This window comes from Panthera onca, chromosome A3 (assembly GCF_046562875.1).
Source record: "Panthera onca isolate mPanOnc1 chromosome A3, mPanOnc1 haplotype 2, whole genome shotgun sequence".
In the NCBI taxonomy this organism is placed as follows: domain Eukaryota; kingdom Metazoa; phylum Chordata; class Mammalia; order Carnivora; family Felidae; genus Panthera; species Panthera onca.
Genome location: NC_138341.1, coordinates 116,186,425 through 116,210,508, shown reverse-complemented (window position 1 = coordinate 116,210,508; position 24,084 = coordinate 116,186,425). Strand labels below are relative to the sequence as shown.

At 40.1% G+C, this 24,084-nt stretch overlaps 1 protein-coding gene across 2 annotated transcripts in view; it reads left to right on the top strand.

The window, feature by feature from the left end:
* Positions 1-811: 811 nt before the first annotated feature.
* TRPC4AP (transient receptor potential cation channel subfamily C member 4 associated protein) overlaps positions 812-24,084 on the top strand; it is a 68,964-nt gene continuing 45,691 nt past the window's right edge. The window contains exons 1-4 of one of the 2 annotated variants that reach the window (XM_060616296.3): positions 812-1,030; positions 14,391-14,519; positions 17,316-17,432; positions 23,586-23,643. In XM_060616296.3, coding sequence (XP_060472279.3) covers positions 863-1,030; positions 14,391-14,519; positions 17,316-17,432; positions 23,586-23,643 — 472 coding nt within the window. In that variant the 5' untranslated portion in view covers positions 812-862. The remainder of the gene's footprint in view (positions 1,031-14,390; positions 14,520-17,315; positions 17,433-23,585; positions 23,644-24,084) is intronic. The other variant, XM_060616287.3, reaches the window with a different exon arrangement.

The following is a 24,084-nucleotide window of genomic DNA, read 5'->3' as shown; positions in this document are numbered from 1 at the left end:
CAGGAAAGGAAAAGGGGAGGCGACCATGCAATCCCGACACAGAAGCTTGCCGAAAGATTGATTAACATGGGCTCAGAGCAGAGAGAAAATACTATCTGGTGGGGAGAAATTAGGACAAGGTTCCTCTGACAAAGGATATAATGTCATAATTTACTCATCCCTTTCTCTTCCATTATTTCATTTAACTTCACAACAACCTAACCACTTACACAGCTGATTGTTGTGCATTTATTTGTGTATGGATTTGCTCTCTTTTTCTGTAACCTGCATTCCAAAACAGGATCCTAGTAGGTCTGTTCTCACCACAGTATTCCCAGTGACCAGTTCGGAGCGGGCACAGAGCAGGCCCCTAGGAACTATTTATTGGTTGATAGACTCCCAGGAACCACTGACTGAAAGAACTAACAAGGAAATTAAGGGGCAGAGAGCCGAGGTCCGTCCGCACCGAGTCAGGAGTTGAGAGAAGGAATTCAGGCAGGAATCAGTCTGGGCGGTTTGATTCCTGGACTGGAACCCAGGATTTTTCCTAGCCAGTTGGCTGTAACCTCCCCAAACAGGCAACAAATGGGAAAGTGCGCACGCAGGCACTGCGTCTTCGACCTCGGAGGTTCTCGCCGAAATGCAAGACCGAGGGGCCCCAAAAACAAGTAGCGCAGGAAACGCCACATCTCTCTTTCGCACCTGCCCCGCCTGAGAGCAAGACTACATTTCCCAGTAGGGACCGCGGCGCGCACGGCCGCTGCCACGCGGCTTGCGCCTCCGCCGTCGTCCCGCTGGGGGCGCTGCGGCGACCCCTCCGCCGCCCCGTAGAAATCTCCGCGGCCCCGGGGCCGCTTGCTTCCTGTTTGTCGGACGAGGAGACATGGCGGAGGCGCCGGCGGCTGCTGGGTCTGGGGCCGGCCGAGGGCGACGGGCAGCGGCAACGGTGGCGGCTTGGGGCGGATGGGGCGGCCGGCCGCGGCCCGGTAACATTCTGCTGCAGCTGCGGCAGGGCCAGCTGACCGGCCGGGGCCTGGTCCGGGCCGTGCAGGTACGAAGCCGGCCCGGAGGGGCGGGGCGGGGCGGACCGGGCGGGAGCTGGCGGGGGACCGGAGAAGAGGCCTTTCCAGGCCGCCGCAGTACGGGCCCGACCCCTCTTGGCCGGCCGCGGGGCCTCCCTGCAGGCTGTGCGGATGCTGTCAGCCGCCGCGGGGCGGTGGGCAGCAGCGGGCTAGAGGCCCTGGTTAGGGGCCGAGCCGGACTGGGCTTCATCGGGCATCGGTGGCGTGTACGAGCCCTGGGCCCAGCTCCTGGATCCTCCCAACCCTGCGCCACGTCTACACGTCTGGGGGACCCTGGGCGAGTTTGCTTTAGCTTCTAGGGGCCTCGAGTTTTCCACCGTGAATTGGGTGGTGGGTCATTAATGCAGCCCTCAAACGGTTCCCAAGCCTATCATAAATGTCATTCTCTCAGGCCTTTCCTTGACACTTCCCCCCCCCCCCCCACTTCTAAAGTAGGTCCCCATTGTTATTCAGTCACAGCCCTGAATTCGTTTCGCTCACATTACTTTCTTGGTCTGTAATTACATATTTCTTTATTGTCTGCCCCTTTTCTTGCCTGTATCCAACATTAGGCTGAGCTCCAAAGGGTGCAGGGACTCTGTTTTGCCATTGTGGAGCGTCATGGTTAAGAGCGAGGACTTTGGAGTCAGGCCTGGATTCAAACCCTTGCTTGAGCAAGTTACCTTTCGGTGCCTCAGTTTCCACATATGTAAAATGAAGGTGACGATTCGTAATCTGCTTCTTAAGGTGTCGTGAGGATCAATGGAGATAATTGTGTAAAGCGTTAAGTGCATTTTTGTTGCTTAGTAAAGGTTGAAGGATAATCAGTTAATGCTGTACTTGGTATCTAGCTTATAATTGGCGCCCAATATACGATTAGTATTTTTTGAATGAATGGAGGACACTGCTTTGAGGTGAGGCAGGATGAGAAAAGACCTAGACTTATGTCGCTGACCACCCCACCCCCTCATTCCCAAAACTTAGGTTGCAAAGGCAATTGTAAAACATTACTTGATTTAAAGACAGCTTTTGCATATAGAAATGTTTTGAAGGATACACAAGCTAATAAAGTGGTTGGTGGGATTGGGTGGCAATTGGGTAGATGGGGGAGAGAAAAGGAGTTAGATTTTCATGGTGTACTGCATATAGTATATTTAGAGCCATTTCAGTAATACTCAGATGATTAAAAGGACAGAATAAAGATAAAAAAAAACCAGGTGGTCTCTGTTCTAGCAGGTTACAGATGAAGAAACAGTTCTGGGTGAGCAGTATTTTCCTGAACATCAGATAAGCATAGTTGAGCAACTTTTTCCCCTTTGCATTCTTCTTTATCTGCCTTAACATCCTGGAAATACTTGCTCTCTTGTTCTTTAAACCAAAACGCCTCACTTAGCTGGGTTGTGGGGGCAGGCAGAAAAGGAACAACTCACTGAGTGCATACTTTGGAGCAGACGTTGAGCGAGGTATGCATACAATGTCTTCATTTAATTTTCAGTCTTTTGAATTAGATGTCGGGACTCCTCTCTTATCACAGATGAGGAAACTGAGGCTCAGAAAATTTAGGTAATCTCCTAAACACTCATTTTGCTAATCCTTTACATTCTGAGGGCAGTCAGGAGCCACAGAAGTCATTCAGCATAATAAATGAGGCAATTTAGGACACTTAATTTGTTTCCAGTGCTAGAGGACCTGGAATGGGAGGAGATTGGAGAAACTCACCAGATAGTAGGGTGTTAGAATATTCTTGAGCCTGGTTTTAGGCTAGTTATTGTAATGAGTAGTTAGTTGTATGCAGGTGTGGGAGCTATTTCGGGGGTTGAGATGGAGCTACCTTCCTAAAACTATAATGAGGGGAATTTCATCTTTCAAATGTATCCTTTCTTGGTAACTTTCCTTGATCTCTTCCTTGCCCCCACACACCACCTTTCCCCACATTACAGGTAATTATTTCCTCACAGGCATTTCCATAGCACAGTAAGCATGTCCAATGTGGCATGTGGTAAACTGGGAAAAAGACCAGATTTAAAAAAATTTTTTTAGTTGTGGTAAACACATAAAGTTTCCCATCTTAACCATTTTTAAGTGTACAGTTAAGTAGTGTTAAATATATTCACATTGCTGTGAATCAGATCAAGAGGATTTTTCCATCTTGCCAGTCTGAAACTCTGTACCTATTAAACAACAACATACCTCCTACTCCCTTGCCCCCAGCCCCTGGAAACCATCATTCTACTTTGTTTCTATGAATTTGACTACCTTTCATACTTCACAGAAGTGGAGTCAAACACTATTTGTCTTTTTGTGACTGGCTTATTCCAGTTAGCTTAATGTCCTCACAGTTCATCCATGTTGCAGCATATAACAGGATTTCCTTGGAAAAGACCAGATTTTAAAGGAAGGTGGACCTCGATTGACCCATGTTCCATCACTTACTAGCTGAGTGACCCAGGTGACATTACTTAACCTTCCTGAACCTTAGTTTCCTTATTTCTAAAATGTCACTAATATCTGTCTCATAGGACTTAGGATTAAGTGAAATAATATGTCTAAAAAGTTTGGCCAGTGTGAGGCAGATAGATGTTCAGTTACTAGTTGCTGTCAGCTTGTAGCTATTAGACTGGGCTTCTCAAGGGAATTTGTCTTATTTTTCTTTGAAACAGAGCCTAAAACAGTGTCAGGCCCTTGAAAATTGTTTGAATTAAAATACTGTTTGGGGATGCCTGGGTGGCTCAGTCGGTTAAGTGTCTGTCTGACTTCGGATTAGTGAGTTGAAGCCCTGCGTCAGGCTCTGTGCTGACAGCTCAGAGCCTGGAGCCGGCTTCAGATTCTGTGTCCCCCTCTCTCTTTGCTCCTCCCCCACTCATATTCCCTCCCTCTCTCTCTCTCTGTCTCTGTCTCTCTCAAAAATAAATAAGCTTAAAAAAAAAAAAAAAAGAAATACTGTTTGTAAGGGCTCTGTCTTCCTCTTCCTGAGTCCTGTCTCTACTTCTAAACAGTCTCATGGCTTTAAAGAGTTCTGGAGTCAGGTATCCTAGGTTTGTACCACAGCTCTGGTACATACTTACTGTGTGTGTTTGGGCAAGTTACTTAATCTCTTTATGCCTCAGTTTCTTCATTTGTAAAAGGGGGATAATCATGAGACCTAGCCTGTAAGGTTTTGGTAAGGACCAAATGAATTTATACATTTAAAGCACTTAAAATGGTATTTTAAAACATAGTAAGCATGCTATAAAGGTTAGCAAGTATTGTTTAGCAAATAGTCTATACTCTGATGGATCCTAAATATATATTTCCATCAAGATCTCTCCATTTAGCTCCAGATGAGTATATCCAAATATCATCTCAATACCTCCACTTAGATGTCTCATGGGCATCTCAAACTCAGTATGTTAAATGAAATTCCTGATTCCTCTTTCACCAAACCTGATCGTCCCCAGGTCTTCCCTATTTCCCTAAATGGGACTTAAGAGAAGTCTGGGAGAAGACTCTGAACCACATGTTTTATTTAGAATGGGCCTGTCCTATGTGGATTTTCGTGTGCCTTATTTTCTCTTCTCCTATTGAATTTGCCCTCTATCAAGGTAATAAAGTAGTGCTGGTATGATGCTGTAGCGTTTACAGAGCCAGTATACACTTATCAGCACATGTGATCCTTATAGCAAATCAGATCTTACAATTCCCTTGCTTAAAACCCTCCGGTGGCATCTCACTGCAGTTAGAATCAAATCCAGATTCCTTACCTTGGGCGCACAAGACCTGCATGATCAGTAGGAGTTGAGGGAAAGGGATAGACTAGGCAAATCTTAGACTCAGGGCAGAGTAACTCTTACAGGTCATGACCCACCCACCCTAGAACTAGTCCTTCAGTTTGGCAGTCTGGTGATCAGTTAGGTTATGGCATCCTCATTCTGTTTCCCAAATGCCAGTCATTGCTTCCTTCATGATTGCTTGCATATCTAAGTTCTACCTGAGTATTACTTCATATTTTTTTCTTGAGATTGACCCCCCCCCCCTTTTTAAAAATTTCAATAAATTTGTTTTATCCCCATTCTAAGCATTAGTATTTGTGAAACCTAGGGGTTTAAATCAACTACAGGCAACTACCCTTGCCTGTCAAGGGTAATTTGATATCCTGGATAGGATACATTCTCATAAACTAAAAATATAAATACTGTTCATTTTAACAGGAAGTTTTTGTATTCACAAACCATAAAATTCACTCCTAATTATATTGAAACAAAACAGATCCCACTACAGTGGACACAAGTATTCATTGGTTAACATTTGTTATCAGAATAACCTAAGAAGGTATTTAATCTTCATGAATTCGTTTTTAAGACTATTTACTTGCACTTAATATGATATTGTAAGGCATTAGATAACTTACACTTAGGACTAAACAGATAAGATGCACATTTATGTTTATGGAATTTAGCCTTTAATTATTTAAAAAGAAAAGCAGTAAAGACAAAATCAATGAAAGCTAAGTGCCTGGAAATGTCATATCCACTGAACAGGTTGACAGCTTAGGCAACATGATGTAAGAGATTATCGCTGCTATAAACTGTCAAACCACAAGTACTCCAAGGGGAGAAACCCATACAACACCTGCCAGTAATTCAGCTTTGAAGATGCCTGGGTTGGTGGCACTTTTATCACAGTACTCAGCTGTTCACAAGGAAAACAAAATCCAAATGATTATTTTTAAATGGAAGTAAATGCTTTGTAAGACAACATAAAGGTGGTAAAATAAATCCCTTGTGAAGTTGGATATTTGGAGGACTGTTGGGAAGCTCTCTGGGTATTGTGAGCCTTGTAACTAAAAACAGCAATGCTCTGCCCCATTTTTTACCCCCAAATTGCACCCTTCCCAGGCAACCACTGCCCACACTATATGTTTTGCAGGGGAAGGGTCCTCCAGGAAAGAGGACAGCCAGTATTTCTAAGTAACATGCTATTTCTTAACTTTTCAATTTTAGACATTGTCTGTTTTCTTCCCCTGTAAACTAGGATTTAATTCACAACACCACATAATGTCTTTTTCAGTCTCCTAATGTAGTTCTATCACGTTTTGAGCCATTGATGTTAAGAATTTACCTGATGATGGGGCGCCTGTGTGGCTCAGTCGGTTAAGTGTCCAACTTTGCCTCAGGTAGTGGGCTCTGTGCTGACAGCTTGGAGCCTGCTTTGGATTCTGTCTCCCCTTCTTGCTGCCTCTCCCCCTTTCTCAAAAATAAGTAAACATAAAAAAAAAAAAAAAAAAGAGGGGCGCCTGGGTGGCTCAGTCAGTTAAGCATCCGACTTCGGCTCAGGTCATGATTTCACCGTTTGTGAGTTCGAGCCCCGCGTCGGGCTCTGTGCTGACAGCTCAGAGTCTGGAGCCTGCTTCAGATTCTGTGTCTCCCTCTCTCTCTGACCCTCCCCCGTTCATGCTCTGTCTCAAAAATAAATAAACATTAAAAAATAAATTAAAAAAAAGAATTTATGTGATGATGATCACGTTGTGATTATTTACAATAGAGCCATATAGTTTACAACAGTATTCTGTATATTTTTTGTTTCCCTTAGAGTTAAAAGCCACCATTTTCCTCCACTAAAAAATTACTATTATTTATTTTACAGTGAGTGGGGGAGAGGGGCAGAGAGAGAGTGAGAGAGAATCTTAAGCAGGCTCAACCCTTAGTGTGGAGCTGGAAATGGCACTTGATCTCATGACCTGAGCTGAAATCAAAAGCCAGCTGCTCAGCCAACTGAACCAACCCAGGCACCCCTCTCCCCATTTTTTGAATTGAGTTATAAATGTAGTCGAATTCACCCTTATTATTTTTTTATTTTTTTTTAATGTTTGTTTATTTTTGAGAGAGAGAGAGACAGTGTGAGCAGGGGAGGGGCAGAGAGAGAAGGAGACACAGAATCTGAAGCAGGCTCCAGGCTCTGAGCTGTCAGCACAGAGCCCGACGCAGGGCTCAAACTCACAAGCTGTGAGATCATGACCTGAGCTGAAGTCAGATGCCCAGCCGACTGAGCCACCCAGGTGGCCCAGAATTCACCCTTTTTAGTATTTATAGGAATTCCTTGTTTTGTTGTGCTTTATTTTGTTGTGCTTTACAGCCTCTGCGTTTTTTACAAAATTGAAGGTTTGTGGCCACCTTGCATTGAACAGGTCTGTTGGTGCCCTTCTCCAACAGCATTTGCTCACTTGGTGTCTCTGTCACGTTTTGGTAATGCTCACAATATTTCCAACTTTTTAGTTACTATTATAGTGATCTGTGATCAGTGATTAAGATTTCCTGGAAGATGAGATGATGGTTAGCATTTTTACGCAATATTTAACAAAGGCACGTACCTGTTTTTGGACATAATGCTATCTCATACTTAACTATACAGTATAACGTAAATGTAACTTTTATATGCACTGGAAAACTGAAGAATTCATTTGACTCACTTTATTGCAGTGGTCTGGAACCAAACCCACAGTGTCTCCGAGGTATGCCTGTAGTTCTACGAATCTTGACAAACACAGTTGTGTGACCACCACTACAGTTAGGATATAGAAAATTCTCTTGTAGTCGTCAGCCCTTTCCCCACCCCTGTCCTCTAGCAACTGCTCATCTGTTTACTACCCTATTCCTGTGCCCTTTTACAGACTGTCATTGCAATGCAGCTGTACCATATGTAGCCTTTGAGTCTGGCTTCTTTCACTAGAATAATCTCATTCTTTTAAAATTTGCTTTTCGTGTGCTTACAATTTAGTCCTGAATTCTAAAACTTTGTTGTTAAAGACGAAATCCTTCTTGGAACTCCATCTTCCTCCAGTTTGGACTAGTTCCTTGCTAGGACAGCTATACATCTGAATTTTTGGTTTTTAACTTCACCAAATTCAAAGCATTTTATTTTTCTCATGATTTAGATCCTCTGTTTCATGAATCCTGTCTTGGGCGAGTGCATTCTCTAGTACTCTCCTGAGAAAGAGTACGTGGGAGATAGCTTTTTTTTAAGCTTACATGTTTGAAAATGTCTTTTATTCTTATACTTGTATATTAAGTTAAGCTGGGTATAAAATTCTAAGTTGGAAGTTATTTTCCCTTAAGTTTTTAATGGTGTGATTCCATTGTCTTTAAGCATTTGGTGTAACCATTGAGAGGTTCTGTTCTGATTCCCATGTCTTTGTATATGACCTATTTTCCCACCCCTCACACCTTGAAAGCTTTTAGGATCCTCTCTCTCTCTCTCTCTCTCTCTCTCTCTCTCTGGCATTCTGAAATTTAATCATGGCAAAAGTCTTTCTTTTTATTCATTGTGTAGATATTTTGTGTATATATACATTAAATATGTAACAACTAAAAAATAAATATTAACAACTATAAAAAAGTCATGTCTATCACCTGACATTAATTTCTTCTGCAAAATGATTGCACTAAATGTTCTCTTAGGGTCCTCCTGTTTTAATTATTTTATTTGAAACAATTTTTTTAGGGTACTCCTATTTTTAAAAGCCATCTTCTCTCCTATGATTATGTTGGGCTTTGAATGCTTTAGAGAGCTTCATGGAATAGCAGAGAGTTGAGTTGGTTCTGAAGAATGAATAGAATTTGAACAGAGTAGCAGAGATCTTTCTGGCACTAAGAACACCCCTGAGAAAATCCTCCTAATTGGCCATTAGAAGCCAGGAAAGAGACAATGAAATGTTTGTATGGGACATAATAGGAGGTAAGTTTAGATATGTTGGGAATGGGGTGGGGATGGTAATATTTATTGAGCATCTACAGATTCCATTGTGGAGAGACTTACTTGTTTGTTTATTAAATATCTGACCTACAAAAACCTATAGTAAGTAATACCAAAGTATTACCACAATACCCATGTACCTACTACCAAACTTAAGAAAGTAGGGGCACCTGGGTGGCTCAGTTGGTTGAGTGTCCAACTCTGTTTTGGCTCAGGTCATGATCCCAGGGTCATGGGATCGAGCCCCACATTGGTCTCCATGCTGAGTGTGGATATTGCTTAAGATTCTCTCTCTCTCCCCTCTGCTCCTCTCTCCCACTTGTGCTTGCTCTCCTTCTCTAAAAAAAAAAAAAAAAAAAAAAGTACCAGTATAGTTAATACCTCTTTCATCTCATCCCTTCCCCTCCAGAGGTAATGTGTGTTTTGAATAGATAACATATGCACATACAGTTGCAGAGAAAAGTAAATCTCCCTTGTAAGTAGCCCACTACCACCTCTGCTAGCACCCTTCAGTTCTACTCCCAGAGGCAACTATGGTTATTGATTCTTGTGTATCTATCTAGAGATACATTAAACTTAGAAAAGCAAATCTGTCTATATATCTTTTTTTTTCCTGCACAGGTGGTATCATACTGTACATATTGTGCATTTAACTTTTTTCACTTGAAAATGTGTCTTAGAAATCCTTCCGTAATCAATGCATACAGATTTATTTTAAGCATTTCAAAAACTTCTTGTGTTGAAATATAATGTGCAAATAAAAATGAACAAGAAATGCATGCACAGCCCAATGAATAGTAATAAAGCTGTCATCTACATAGCAACCAACCAGATCACTTCTGTACCTGTAGTCTACAGCTCTAGTTTTCCTCTTTTCCAAATGAAATTACTAGCCTGACTTCTGTTTTTCTTTTTAATGTTTATTTTTATTTTGAGAGAGAGAGGACAAGGGAGTGAGGGACAGAGAGAGAGGGAGACACAGAATCCTAAGCAGGCTCCAGGCTCTAAGCTGTTAGCACAGAGCCCGACGTGGGGCTCAAACCCACAAACGGTGAAATCATGACCTCAGCCGAAGTTGGATGCTTAACCAACTGAGCCATCCAGGCGCCCCACAGCCTGACTTCTAACATTGTATTTGGGGGTACTAGTTTTTATGCTTTATATAAGTAGAATGAAGCAGTACATACTGAGTCTGCTTTCTTTCAATCAATATTTGTTAGACTGATTCATGATAATGGTGAAGCTGTAGTCCATTAATTTTTATTGCTGCATAGTATTCTATTGTAGTAACAAACCACGATTCATTCTACTTCTGTTGAGTATATGAGATCTTTCCAGTTTGGGACTATTAGGAGTACTGCTTATATTGGTATTCTTGTACATGTCTCCTGATGTGTGTGTGTAATTTCTTTTGGATATATACTTAGAAGTAGAATCGCTGGGTTATGGGATATGCATAGGTTGAGCATCAGTAGCTATTACCACTTTCCCAAGTTACGGTAGTAGTTTACTTTCTCACCAGCAATGTATGAAAGTTCCTGTTTCATGTTCTCACTAACCCATTAAAAAAAAACCAAGATTGACTTTTAAAAATATAATTTATTGTCAAATTGGCTAACATACAGTGTGTAAAGAATGCTCTTGGTTTTTGGGGTAGATTCCCGTGGTTCGTTGCTTACATACAATACCCAGTGCTCATCCCAACAAGTGCCCTCCTCAATGTCCATCACCCATTTTCTCCTGCCCCCTACCCCCCTATCAACCTTCAGTTTGTTCTCTGTATTTAAGAGTCTCTTATACTTTGCCTCCCTCTTTCTCTGTAACTGTTTTCCCCCTCCCTTTCCCTCCATGGTCTTCTGTTAAGTTTCTCAAGATCCACATGAGTGAAAACATATGATACCTGTCTTTCTCTGACTGATTTATTTCATTCAGCATAATACCTTCCAGTTCCATCCACATTGCTGCAAATGGCATGATTTCATTCAAGATTGATTTTTATATTGTTTTTGTACTTATATGGACTTTATATTTTAATATTTTAGATCCTTTCGGATTGTATATGTGTACAGTTGTTTGCAAATATCATGTCTGCGAATGAAGGTTTTATACTTTCCAGTTTTCTATCTTTTCTTTTTCTTGCCTGACTGTGCTGCCTGAGTTGAAGGGGCACATTCCTGTCCTAAGAGGGAAAGCCTTAAACATTTCACCATTAAATATGACGTTTGCTGAAGGTTTCTTTTTTCAATAAAATTTTTTAAGTTTATTTTGTGAAAGAGAGAGTGCACATGAGGGGAAGGGGCAGAGAGAGGGGGAGGGAGAGAGAATCCCAACCAGGCTCAGTGCTGTCATCTCAGAACCTGACATGGGGGCTTGAACTCATGAACCATGAGATCATGACCTGAGCCAAAGTCAAGCATTGGACACAACTGACTGAGCCACCCAGGTGTCCCTGCTGAAGGTTTTCTGTAGATACTATTGTTTGTTTGCTTCTTTTCTCAGTTTATAATGTTGAATTTTACAAAATGCTTTTTCTGCACCAATTGAGGTGTTCATATAATTGTTCTTTATGTTATCAGTGTCATGAGTTATCTGTTTTTCCTTTGTTGTGCTTTAGATGTCATATCTAAGAAACCATTGCCTAAGCTAAGGTTATGAAACTTATGCCTGTTTTCCTCTAAATGTTTTACATTTTAGCCCTTACATTTAGATCTTTGATCCATTTTGAGTTAATTTCTGTATATGGTATGTGGAAAGAAGTCCATCTTCATTCTTTTGCTTATGGATACCAGTTGTCCCAGCAACATTTATTGAAAAGACTTAATCTTTTTCCTCATTGAATTATGTGGACACTGTTGTAAAAAAATCAGTTGACTATAAATGTAAGGATTTAATTTGGAATCTCAGTACTATTCCATTGATCTAGGTGTCTATCTTTATGCCAAAATCTTGATTGTACTATAGGCTTGTAATAAACTTGGAAGTCAGAAAGTGTGATTCTTCCAACTTTACTGTCTTGTTTCAAGATTATTTTGGCCATTGTAGGTCCCTTGCATTTCCATATGAATTTTAGTATCAGATTATCAATTTCTTCAATGAAGCCACCTGGGATTGTGATAGAAACTGCATTGAATCAATATAGGGAGTATTGCTGTTTTAGCAATCATAAGTCTTCCAATCTATGAACATGGATGGCTTTCCATTTATTTAGGCTTCCTTTAATTTCTTTCAGTGATGTTTTGTAGTTTCATTGCACAAATCTTGTATTCCTTTTATTTAATTTATTTCTAAGTTTTATTATTTTTGGTTTTATTATGAATGGGACTGTTTTCTTAATTTCATTTTTGGATTGTTCATTGTAAGTGTATAGAAATTTAGCTAATTTCTGTATATTGATTTTTATCCTGCAATCCTGTTGAACTCATTTATTACCTTTAATAGTTTTTTATGTGGGTTCCTTAATGTATTCTATGTATAAGATCATAGGATTGCAAATATAATAGCTTTAATTTTTCATCTGGATGCCTTTATTTCTTTTTCTTGCCTACTTACTGTGGCTTGAGTCACTAGTACAGTGTTAAATGGAAGTGGTGAGGATCAACATCCTTGTCTTTTTCCTGATCTTAGTGGAAAAGCATTCAGGCTTTCACTGTTAATTTTGATGATAGCTGTGGGTTTTTGGTAAATACCCTTTATCAGATTGATTATATTGATTAATTTTCATATGTTGAACCAACCTTGCATTCCTGGAATACACCTCACTTGGTCATGGTGTATAATCCTTTTTACATGTTGCTGGATTTGGTTTGCTAGTATTTTGCTGGGGATTTTTGTCTATATCTGTCAGAGATCTTGATCTGTAGTTTTCTTGTGACACCTTTGTCTGGTTTTGGTATTAGGGTAGTAGAATGAGTTTGGAAGTCTTCTATCTTCTATTTTATGGAAGAGTCTTAAGTATTTTTAGTTTGTCTTTAAATGTTTGGTAGAATTTACCAGTGAAGCATCTGGACTTCGGCTTTTCTTTGTGGGTAGTTTTCTTTCCTTTTTTCTTATTAAATCACTTTTGACTCTTGAGTCAGTTTCAGTTGTTTGTATTTTGCCAGGAATTTGTCCATTTCACCTAGGTTATGTATTTGTTGACATATAATTGTTCCTAGTACTTCTTTATAAATCTTTTTATTTCCATAAGGTTGGTAGTAATGTCCCTTCTTTCATTCCCTAATTTAGTTATTTGAGTCATTGTTAAGTTGGTCATTGTAACTAAAGTTTTAATTTTGTTGTTCTTTTCAAAGAACCAACTTTTGATTTTGGTGATTTTTTAAAAAATTATTTTTCTCTGTATCATTTATTTTTGCAATAGTATCTATTTCCTTGTGCTTGTTTTGGGTTTGGTTTATTCTTTTTTCTAGTTTCTCATAGTGGAAGTTTAAGTTTAGATAATTTATCTGAGATCTCTTTTTTAATATAAATGTTTACACCTATAAATTTGTAAGCAGTGCTTTGCTGAGTCCCATAAAAACATATTTGTTTTCTTTTTTTTCCTTTCAAGGAAAGGAAATAATTCTTTTCCATTGTTTTTGGACTTGCCTTGATTTGAACTAGCTTGAATGATATGAAATTGCTGATATTCAATCTTTTTTTTTTTTTTTTAACCCACAGAAATGGTAATGCCTTTGGTTCACCCTAACGCAAATCACTCTCACAAACATTTCATTACCTCTCTGTTACTTCTGTATTATCTTATTTTTACAATCTAGGAAAACAAGCTCAGGAAGGATACTGGGATTTGTCTAAGATCATAGGACTGATATGTGTCAGGATAGACTAAGGCATTATTGAAAGCCTGCATATCCTGTAATAACGGTTATAAGGAGCTTTTGATCTGATCGAGGGATAAGTATATATGAAAGTAAATTCACATCTGGCCCCTGGTTAATGATATGTCCTTAGAGTGTTAGTGGAACTGTGCCATAATTGGTTAATGAACTTGTCATTAGTCTAGAAGGTTATTGCTCATTCCTTCAAACATTTACTGAGTCTCTGTGCCTGGCATTCTTTGAGAGAGAGAAGGTGGACACGATAAACACAGCCTGGTGCCTACTCTGAAGGAGCTTGTCTACAGGAGGAGGGGACAAATGAATCAGTAATTATGGTACAGAGGATAAATGTTAGATAAGGCCCCAGAGGCCGGGCACTTACTCGCTTACAAAGGAGAGAGAGAGAGGAAGCCCAGCAAAGAAAATTTCTGGTTATTTGGCTTGCTCTTTGGAGAAGAAGGAGCTTCCCAGGTAGAAAAAAACAGGCAAGGACATTTTGGGCAGGGAAAAGCATGTGCAGAGAGACCTAGAGAACATGTACATTTGGAGCTGAGAGTACCCTTTGGGAAAGAGATGAAACTAGAGAGGAGAGTACTTGAGAGAATATAAAGGCTGTTGTGTCACAAGGGAAGGAGTTGCACTTTTAGCTTGTAGACTGTTGGGGAGCTTTTGAAGGTTTCTAGAAAGAGTGCTTTGAATTTGGCCTGGGTGGGTTTTAGGAGGCAGCTGCTTTCATTTGCCATGTATTCTAGTAGTTCTTTCCTCAGCAGTAAAATGTTCCTTTTTCTTTTCTTCTTTTGACTCACAGTTCACTGAGACATTTTTGACGGAGAGGGACAAACAGTCCAAATGGAGTGGAATTCCTCAGCTGCTCCTGAAGCTGTACGCAAGCAGCCACCTCCACAGTGACTTCATTGAGTGCCAAAACATCCTCAAGGTAACTCTTAGGGCCCTTGGAAAGGCTGTATTCACCTCCAGGTGACACAGATGTCTGGTTTTGTTGATGTTGTTTTCCTCCTTCAGTCTACTTTTTAAAATAGCCTGTTTTTATTGTGTAAACTGTAGAAAATTTGGGAAGTTCAGAAAAAGTACAAGGAAGAAAATAAAAATCACCTATAATCCCATCACCCAGAGATAATCACCGTTAAGTTCCCTGTATATATCTTTCTGGGCTTTTCTTCACGCTTAGCTTGTGACAGGGTTTGCTTAATTTGGGAGGCTAACCCTATGCCCTGGGATTGGGATGACATTCTTTTTGAGCAGGATTTTAAAGATCCCATATTGCTAAAAGGTTCAAGAAAGTGGTTTTGTGGTTGTTGGACGTTATGACCAACACAAGAAGCTGAAGGAACTGGGCTTGATGGTTGGGAGGCAGATGCTAAGGCACTTGTTCTCAAACTTGAGTGTGTATCAGAATCACCTGCAAGACTTGAAAAAACAGAGTGCTGGGCCCCACGCCTGGAGTTTCTGAGTCAGTAGGTCTGGGGTTACCATTAACCAACCTTTAAGTTGGGGAGTGGGTCCAAATTTGAATTTAGATGACCAACTCTAGCTGCAGTTAAGGCTCATGCAAGTTATAGTTGATCATAATGACACTTGATACAATGTTATTCAGAGGTAAAGTTATTATATCACATAAGTCATTCTAAAATACAGTAGGCACCAAATAAACTTAGTCTTTACCATTCAGAAGGCATGTTTTGTCTGTGCAGCTTTCTATAAATTGAAAATCATTTCCAAATAAAGTTTAATTAAAGAAAGTGTTTTGTATTTTTGATCTTCTTATAGTCTGAATGGGATAAAAAGAATTACAGTCTTACACTTATTTGAAAACACTTGGGGCGCCTGGGTGGCTCAGTCGGTTGAGCGGCCGACTTCGGCTCAGGTCATGATCTCGCGGTCCGTGAGTTCGAGCCCCGCGTGGGGTTCTGTGCTGACAGCTCAGAGCCTGGAGCCTGTTTCAGATTCTGTGTCTCCCTCTCTCTGACCCTCCCTTGTTCATGCTCTGTCTCTCCCTGTCTCAAAAATAAATAAAAAACGTTAAAAAAAAAATTGTTTTTAATTAAAAAAAGAAGAAGACACTTCACAAGGAATTTTACATTATTGCATTTGATTCCTGCAAAATCTCTGAGAGATGAGGTAGAAGAGAGAAAATATTTGTGAGTGCTTGCTGTGTGATCATTACTTTATTCATCCAGCAGATACTTATTTGAAACTGGTGTACCAGGCATATTTAATTCTTATGGTAATTATAGGAGATGGGTGGTATATTTATTTGTTTTAGTCCAGAATACTTTGCAGGGCACAGTAACCTACTCAGAGTAGCTAAAAAGATCCTCTATTGTCTCATGTAACTGGAAAGCACAAGTGTGAATTCAAGGGCTAAACAAGGTTAAGTCGTCCATTTCTTATCTTGCCATCTGTGTGTGGCTTCATGGTCCTCCATGTAATCACAGCTCTAGGGTGACATTTCTACAGCTTAGGCCAGCCACTTAGGTGAGGAGGATGAGAGACTATTGGCTAGGCCTGATCACCTGCTCCTGGGGCTGGCACAGCCCCAACAGAACCATGTGAAAAGTAGGGAAGGGTGTTTTCCCCAAGGAAATGGGGCTTTTACTTGAAGAAGAGAAAAAGAGTTAGTGGGCAGGCAAACCCAGATGTCTTTATCATTCCCTCTTCAGTAGAGAGAACAGCCTCAGCGGTAGCACACCCAAAGGCTGTGGCCGTTACATGATGAGTCCAAATTTGTCTTCCTCCTAAGCCGACTTCCACTGTACCATGTTGCCAGGAGGAATTACATGCTAGTTTTATAGTTGAGAAAAATGAGACCCAGAGAAAGTGGTTCAGTCTTTAGTAAGTAGTTCAGTCGCTAATTATGTGAGCCTGGGCAACTTTGTAATTTTGCTTTTCACCTATAAAATGGGTAAAACTGTACTCAGTTCATTGACTTATTTTAAGGATTAGGTAGGCTAAAGTGTAAAAGCCCAGTGCCCAGTATGTAACAGGTTGTCTGTTAGAGTTCTGCCTTTTCTTGATGTGTGATACCTGGACCAGCAGTATCAGCAGCACTTGGGAGCTTAATAAGGGCACATTCTCAGGCCCCACCCTGGACCTATTGAATCAGAAACTCTGCAGGTGGGATTCAGCAGTATGGGTTTTAACAAGCCCTTCAAGTGATTCTGATGTTCGCCACTGTGTGAGAACCGCTGCTCTAGCCCATCGTGTTCCATTTTCCCTCAAGGTCCATGAAGAGAGAGCATAATGAGTAAGGTCCTTGATTCTTGCCACACTTTATCTCCTAGTTCATCCCACATGGTTCTTTTCTCCTCTGTAAGCGCAGACTTTGGAGCCAGATGTCCTAGGTTTAAATCCTGGCTCTTCACCTACCAGTTGTGTGATGTTGACAACTTCGTACTTCAGTTTGCATATCTTTAAAATTGGGATGATATATTACTATTATCTCTTAGGTTTGTGAAGATTAAAAGAGGTCTTCCATGAAGTACTTAGAGCCATACCTGGTACATATTAAGCATGAAATAAATTAGCGGTTGCTAATGTTAAAACTTTTATCATTATATTAGCTTTTCTGTAAGATTATTATTTTTTTCTGTTATGGTTGGAGCCATCTTTTGGCTCATGGGAGTTCAAGTTGTGACTCAAGCTGATGTTTTGGTGTCTCGTTCCTGTTGAATACTAAAACTGAAAGTCACTCTGTATGCTTTTTTTAAACTAGGAAATTTCTCCTCTTCTCTCCATGGAGGCTATGGCATTTGTTACTGAAGAGAGGAAACTTACCCAAGAAACCACTTATCCAAATACTTATATTTTTGACTTGTTTGGAGGCGTTGATGTAAGTAGTTGTTTGTGATTACTACTGCTTAATGGCTTGAGCATTTAACTCTTGAAATAGAAGAAAGAAAGGAGTTCAGAATTCATAGCAAACACTTCAGAATTTTAATCTTTAGAAGTTCATGGGCTCTTGGGGTGCCTGGGTGGTTCAGTCAGTTAAGCATCCAACTCTTGGTTTCAGCTCAGGTCGTCATCTCATGGTTCGTGAGTTTGAGCCCTGCATCAGGCTCCACGCTGACAATGCAGAGCCTGCTTGGGATTCTCTCTCCCTCTCTGCCCCTCCCTGCTCATCCTCTCTGTCTCTCTCTCAAATAACTTGAAAAAAAAAAAAGTTCAGGGGCTCTTACCTATGTTGAAACACCATAGCTTTAAGTTAGAATAATTTGAGTTAATTATATATCCACCTTTTTCTTTTTTTAAGGCAGAAAGTGAAAGATGTGTCTCCTACTTCCTCTTGTCCCCTCTTCAGAGGCAACTGTGATTTCTAGTTTCTTGTGTCCCTCCAGAGACGTTCTGTGGTTGTGTGTGTGTGTGTGTGTGTGTGTGAGAGAGAGAGAGAGAATAACTCCCACTGTCCCCATCTTAGGTTTACTTTCTTCCCACGTAGAGGTTGCATACCTCATATATAGGTACACTGTTCTTTACCTTGCTTTTTTCCACGTAATTCTCTAGCTTGGGGATAGATTCGTTTCAGTACGTGTAAATCTGCCTGATTATTTTAAATGGCTATATAGTATATCCTAGTAGAATTATACCATAATTTTATTTACCCAGGCCTCAATTGATGAGTTTTCTCACACCTTTCCTTTTATTTTTTTTTTTTTTTAATTTTTTTTTTTTTTTAAATTTTTTTTTTTCAACGTTAATTTATTTTTGGGACAGAGAGAGACAGAGCATGAATGGGGGAGGGACAGAGAGAGAGGGAGACACAGAATCGGAAACAGGCTCCAGGCTCTGAGCCATCAGCCCAGAGCCTGACGCGGGGCTCGAACTCACGGACCGTGAGATCGTGACCTGGCTGAAGTCGGACGCTTAACCGACTGCGCCACCCAGGCGCCCCTCACCTTTCCTTTTATAACAAGGTTGCAATAAATGCTTTTGTATAGGGGGGTATATACCTATGGGATCCAAATATGTGTGTGTTTCATTGTTTATAAACTTGTTAATTATATACCTAAGAGGTTTTATCAGCTTGCATCTGCAGTAACAAAGTGTAAGAGTATCTGTTTATCTACACCGTCACCAACACAGTGTGTAGATGTGTGTTTTTATGGACTGTGTTATTGAAGTCTTATAGGAAAATGCACCAATAATTATCACAAAATAAGTTCACCCTTGTTACTACCAACCACATCATGAAATGGAACATTATTGGCCCCCCGTACCTCCTTTACCAAATGGTACATTTTTTTAAAGTTTATTTATTAGAGAGTGCATGTGCGCAAGCCAGGGGGTGCAGAGAGAGAAGGAGAAAGAAATCCAAGCAGGCTCTACACTGTCAGCACAGAGCCCAATATGGGGCTCCATCTCATGAACTGTGAGATAATGACTTGAGCCAAGATCAAGAATTAGATGCTCAACTGACTGAGCCACCCAGGTGCCCCTCAAATGGTACATTTCAAGTAAATTTTATATATTTGCTAAACAGATATGGGAAAAATGGTATTTCTTTAGTTTTTTAAAAAGCTTTATTGAGATCGTTCATGCACCAATTCACCCATGTAAAGGGACACTTCAGTGGTTTTTAGTGTATTCACAGGTCTGTGCAACCATCACCACAGTCAATTTTAGGGCATTTTTATCACCCTAGAAAAAGTCCATGATATGTTTTAGCTATCACTCCCCTACACACTTCTGTCATAGGCAACTTTTATTCTACTTTTTATCTCTATAAACAGCCCTATTCTGGACATTTCATCTTAATGGAATCATGTAATATGTGGTTTTCTTTTATGGACTTCTTTAACTCAGCTTAATGTTTTCAAGTTCATCCATGTTGTGGCCTATGTGAGTACTGCATTCTTTTTATGGCTGAAGAACATTCCATTGTGTGCACATACCACATTTTGTATATCTGTCAATCGATGGCTTTTTGGGGTTCTACCTTTTAGCTATTAGGAATAATGCTACTCTTAACATTTGTGTCCATTTTCTGTGTGGACATATGTTTTTATTAATTTAGGGTATATACCCGGAAGTGGGTTTGCTGAGGTGTATGGTAACTCTTAAGTTTAATCTCTTGAGGACCCTTTAGACTATTTTCCAAAGCAGCTGCACCATTTTACATGCCCACCAATGTGTATGAGGGTTCTAACTTTTCCATATCCTTGTCAGCATTTGTTATTATCTGTGCTTTTGATTATAGCCATACTACTGGGTATAGAGTGGTATCTTGCTGTGGTTTTGGTGTGGATTTTCCGGATGGCTAATGACGTTGAACATCTTTTTATGTGCTTATAGGTCATCTGTACATCTTCCTTGGAAAATCTCTACCTCCTTTTCTCATTTTTTAATTGGGTTGAGGGTTCTAATTTTTCCACATCCTTGTCACCATTTGTTATTATCTGTGCTTTTGATTATAGCCATGCTACTGGGTATAGAGTGGTATCTCACTGTGGTTTTGGTGTGGATTTTCCAGATGGCTAATGACGTTGAACGTCTTTTTATGTGCTTATAGGTCATCTGTATGTCTTCCTTGGAAAATCTCTCTTTCCTTTTCTCATTTTTTAATTGGGTTGTCGTCTTATGCCTTCTAAGAGTATTTTATATATTCTCTTCATAGTTTTTAAAATTTGCATTTTTCCATGAGTGGGATTGAAGATCTTTTCATGTATTTATAAGTAATTCCTTTTCTGCCAGTTGTCTCTTAGTGTCTTTGCATCCTTTTCTATTTGGTTATTAGGCCTTTCTTTATTGATTTTCCATTTTAGTTTGGGCTGCTATAACAAACTGTCACAGACTGGGTAACTTATAAACAAAAGAAATCTATTTCTTGTAGTTCTTGGGGCTGAGAAGTCCATGGTCATGGCTTTGGCAAATTTGCTGCCTAGTGAAGGCCCTCTTCCAGGTTGTAGACTGCCAGCCTCTCCTTGTCCTCATGTAGTGGGAGGGGCTAGGGATATCTCAGGAGACTTTTTTAGAAGGACATAATCTCATTCCTGAGAGCTGTGCCCTCCTTACCTAATCAGCTTCCATAGGCCCCACCTCCTAATGCTATTCCATTTGGCATTAGGATTTAACATACAAATTTTGGGAGGACACAAACGTTTAGACTGTAACACTTTGTAAGTACTCGGTTTTTAAAGGTCCTTTGTTGGGAGACCTGCATGGCTCAGTCGGTTAAGCATCCAACTTTGGCTGTTAGTGAGCCTTGGAGCCCCTCTGCTGTCAGCGCAGGGTCCACTTCGGATTCTCTGCCCCTCCCCGCTCGTACACGTGTGCTCACATGCTCCCTCTCCCTCTCCCTCTCCCTCCCCCTCCCCCCTCTCAAAAATAAATAAATAAATAAATACGTTAAGAAAAATAAAGGTCCTTTGTTATATGTGTTGGGTTTTTTTTCCAAGTTTTAAAATTAAATTTTGACTTTGTTTATGGTACTTTTAAATGGAGAGGGGTTTACTTTTTAGATACAGGAAGGATATTCACCTTGTAAAAACGGGAGCTATACATTTATGGTGTATACTCTGCTGGCTCATGTTATACTGCAATTTAAATTTTTTTTTAACATTTATTTTTGAGAGACAGAGCGAGACAGAGTGTGAGTGGGGGAGGGGCAGAGAGAGAGGGGGACACAGAATCCGAAGCAGGCTCTAGGCTCTGAGCTGTCAGCACAGAGCCTGATGTAGGGCTTGAACTCACGGACTGCAAGATCATGACCTGAGCTGAAGTCGGCTGCCCAACCAACTGAGCCACCCAGGCGTCCCTGTTATACTGCAATTTAAAAAATGTTTCCTTAAAGATGCCATTTTCCACAAAAGTAAAGATTGTTACACATTTGCATCCATAGCATCAGTCATAGTCTTTATTCCCTAATTGTTGCTCAACATTGCCTCTCCTCAGCAGCTGTAGGGGTCCTGCAACAGTTACTTAATGACCAGCTCGAGGGATCCTTTACCTCTGAATTGTTCATCAAGGAATGTATTGTAATAAAAACCACTGTATTTATGGGAGGAAAAAAAAATAATGTGGGTATCTGGGGTCTCTAGCCTGATGTCTGTTTGGATCAAAGTTTTGTGATTTTGTGAGGTTTTGGTCTGCTTTGGGGAAGATTGGCTTCTCCAGGAATTTCGTCTGTTGATAAATAGGAGATTTTGCTCTGGTCCTTTTGCTCTCGACTTACCTTTAGTTGGGTGCATTTGTTCTTGTTGAACTCCCTTGTCATCTTGCTCCTGTTTCAGACAGAGCTCTTTATTTCTTCCTCTGCCAGTCACTAGCTATGCCCCAAAGTCACCCTTTCTTCAGTATGAATTGGAATAATTGGGCACGCTGGTGGTTAGACCACTCCTTTGTCAACTTGACCCAACCCCTGACGTGGCAGTGAAAAGTGTATCCTAGAGTTTGTAAAGTCAGATGCGTACAGGGTCAAGTAGGTACCTTACTGGACTGAAGCAGCCCGAGTCATGATCTGTGTAAATTAAATGCCTGCAGGGACTCTGGAGAAGTGGAGAGTGTGTGCCCATTTTATGGGGAAATGACTCTTTTACCCCCATTGACTATTGTTGCCCTGGGGGTGTGTGGGAAATCTAGATTCTTATGTAAAATCTCCCAGCTTTTCAGTAGATGTGGACCAAATGAAATGTCTATAGGCCATAATCCATAGCTTGGCATTAAAGGACTTTTAATTTATTCATTGACATAATCCATCTTCCACTTGAGCATCTTATAACTTTGGATGATTTTGAGAAGTGGGGCATCTCTTTAGAAAACCATTTGTGGAGCATGCCTAAAACCTTAAAGATCATTAATCATTTTGCCTTGTTTACATTTCTTTCTGTAACTTTCTCATGAAGATGTAAGTCAAAATGAAATAAAGTTTTTATATAAAGATGCTTAGCGTAGTACCACATATAATAGTTAAAAGTATCCCTCAGCAGGGGGGCAGTTTTTGTTTTCTCTAAGGTTGGTGGTGATATTATTGATTTTCTCTGTTACTTTCTATTCTCTACTAAATTAATTTTTACTCTAATTCTTGTTATTTCCTTTCTTCTGCATACTTTGGGTTTGTACCTCTTTCTCCAGTGTCTTAATGTGAAAGATAAGGTTATTGGTTTGAGATAATTCTTTTTTTTAAATATAGGCATTTACAACTATAAATTTCCATCTAAACACAGCTTTAGCTATATCTTAAGTTTTACTGTATTCATTTATCTCAAAGTATTTTCTAATTTTTTTGACTCATTTATATGTGTTTTTTAATTTTCCACATTGGTGAATTTCCCAGATTTCTTTCTGGTATTTTTAATTTTATTCCGTTGTGATCAGATAATATGCTTTGTGTAATTTCAGTCCTTTCAATTTATTGAGGCTTGTTTTATGGTCTAATATATGATTTATCCTGGAGAATATTCCATGTATGCTTGAGTAGAATGTATGTGTATTCTGTTGATAGGCAGAATGTTATATAGATATCTGTTAGAGCTTGTTGGTTTATAATGTTCAAGTCTTCAGGGATGCCTGGGTGGCCCAGTTGGTTTAGCCTCTGACTCTTAGTTTCAGCTCAGGTATGATCTCCTGGTTCTGTGAGTTTGAGCCCTGCACTGGGCTAGGCACTGATGGTGCAGAGCCTGCCTGGGATTCTCTCTCTCCCTCTCTCTCCGCCTCTCTATCTCTCAAAAAAATAAAATAGTTAAATAATTTAAAAATAAAAATAAAATGAGAAAGCTGAGGCCATGGAGAGAATTACTTGCCCAAGTTGACATGGGGACTAGGTGGCTGAGCTGAGCTGTGACTAGAACCCAGGCTTCCTGACTCTTGGTACAGTGCTTATTCCTATGAGCCTCACTGCTTTCTGGGTGTGTTGGGAACAGATGTTTGGGCCATCAGTTATCATGGCAAAGATTGTTTTATAAGTTATGCTTGGAAATAATTATGAAGATTTTACCCAATTTTCTTTCTTTTTTTTTTTTTTTTTAACTCTTTAAATTTTTATCTATAGCTCCTTGTAGAAATTCTTATGAGGCCTACAATCTCTATCCGGGGACAGAAACTGAAAAGTAAGTATACTTGCAAACCACTGGCCCTCATTTCCCAGCCTGCTGATGTGACGTGGTTTTCAGGGGCTTCTCTTCTTTTACCTCCTAACTCAAGAGTGAGGGTCTGCCTTCTATTATTTATTCAGTGCCAGCATGTGCTCTCCTCCCCCAACTAGGCAGCTCTCTTTATCAGTTTTATACTCAGTAGAAATATAGATCTGGGGCTTTAAACGAAAAAGTGTGAAAACCACTGGGCTGAAAGAATTGCATCTTAGTAGATTCTGATAGTCTCTGGGCCCAACTTTTAGGTTTTCTCTGAAAACTCTTATTTCTCCTGTCTAGTTAATTGAGGGAATAAAGAATAACCTGGTGGGATCATTTGTTTTATATTGTTGTTGTTGTTGTTGTTATAAAGGTGATACGTGCTCTTGGTAAAAAGTTCAGTCATTACCAGAAATGGTA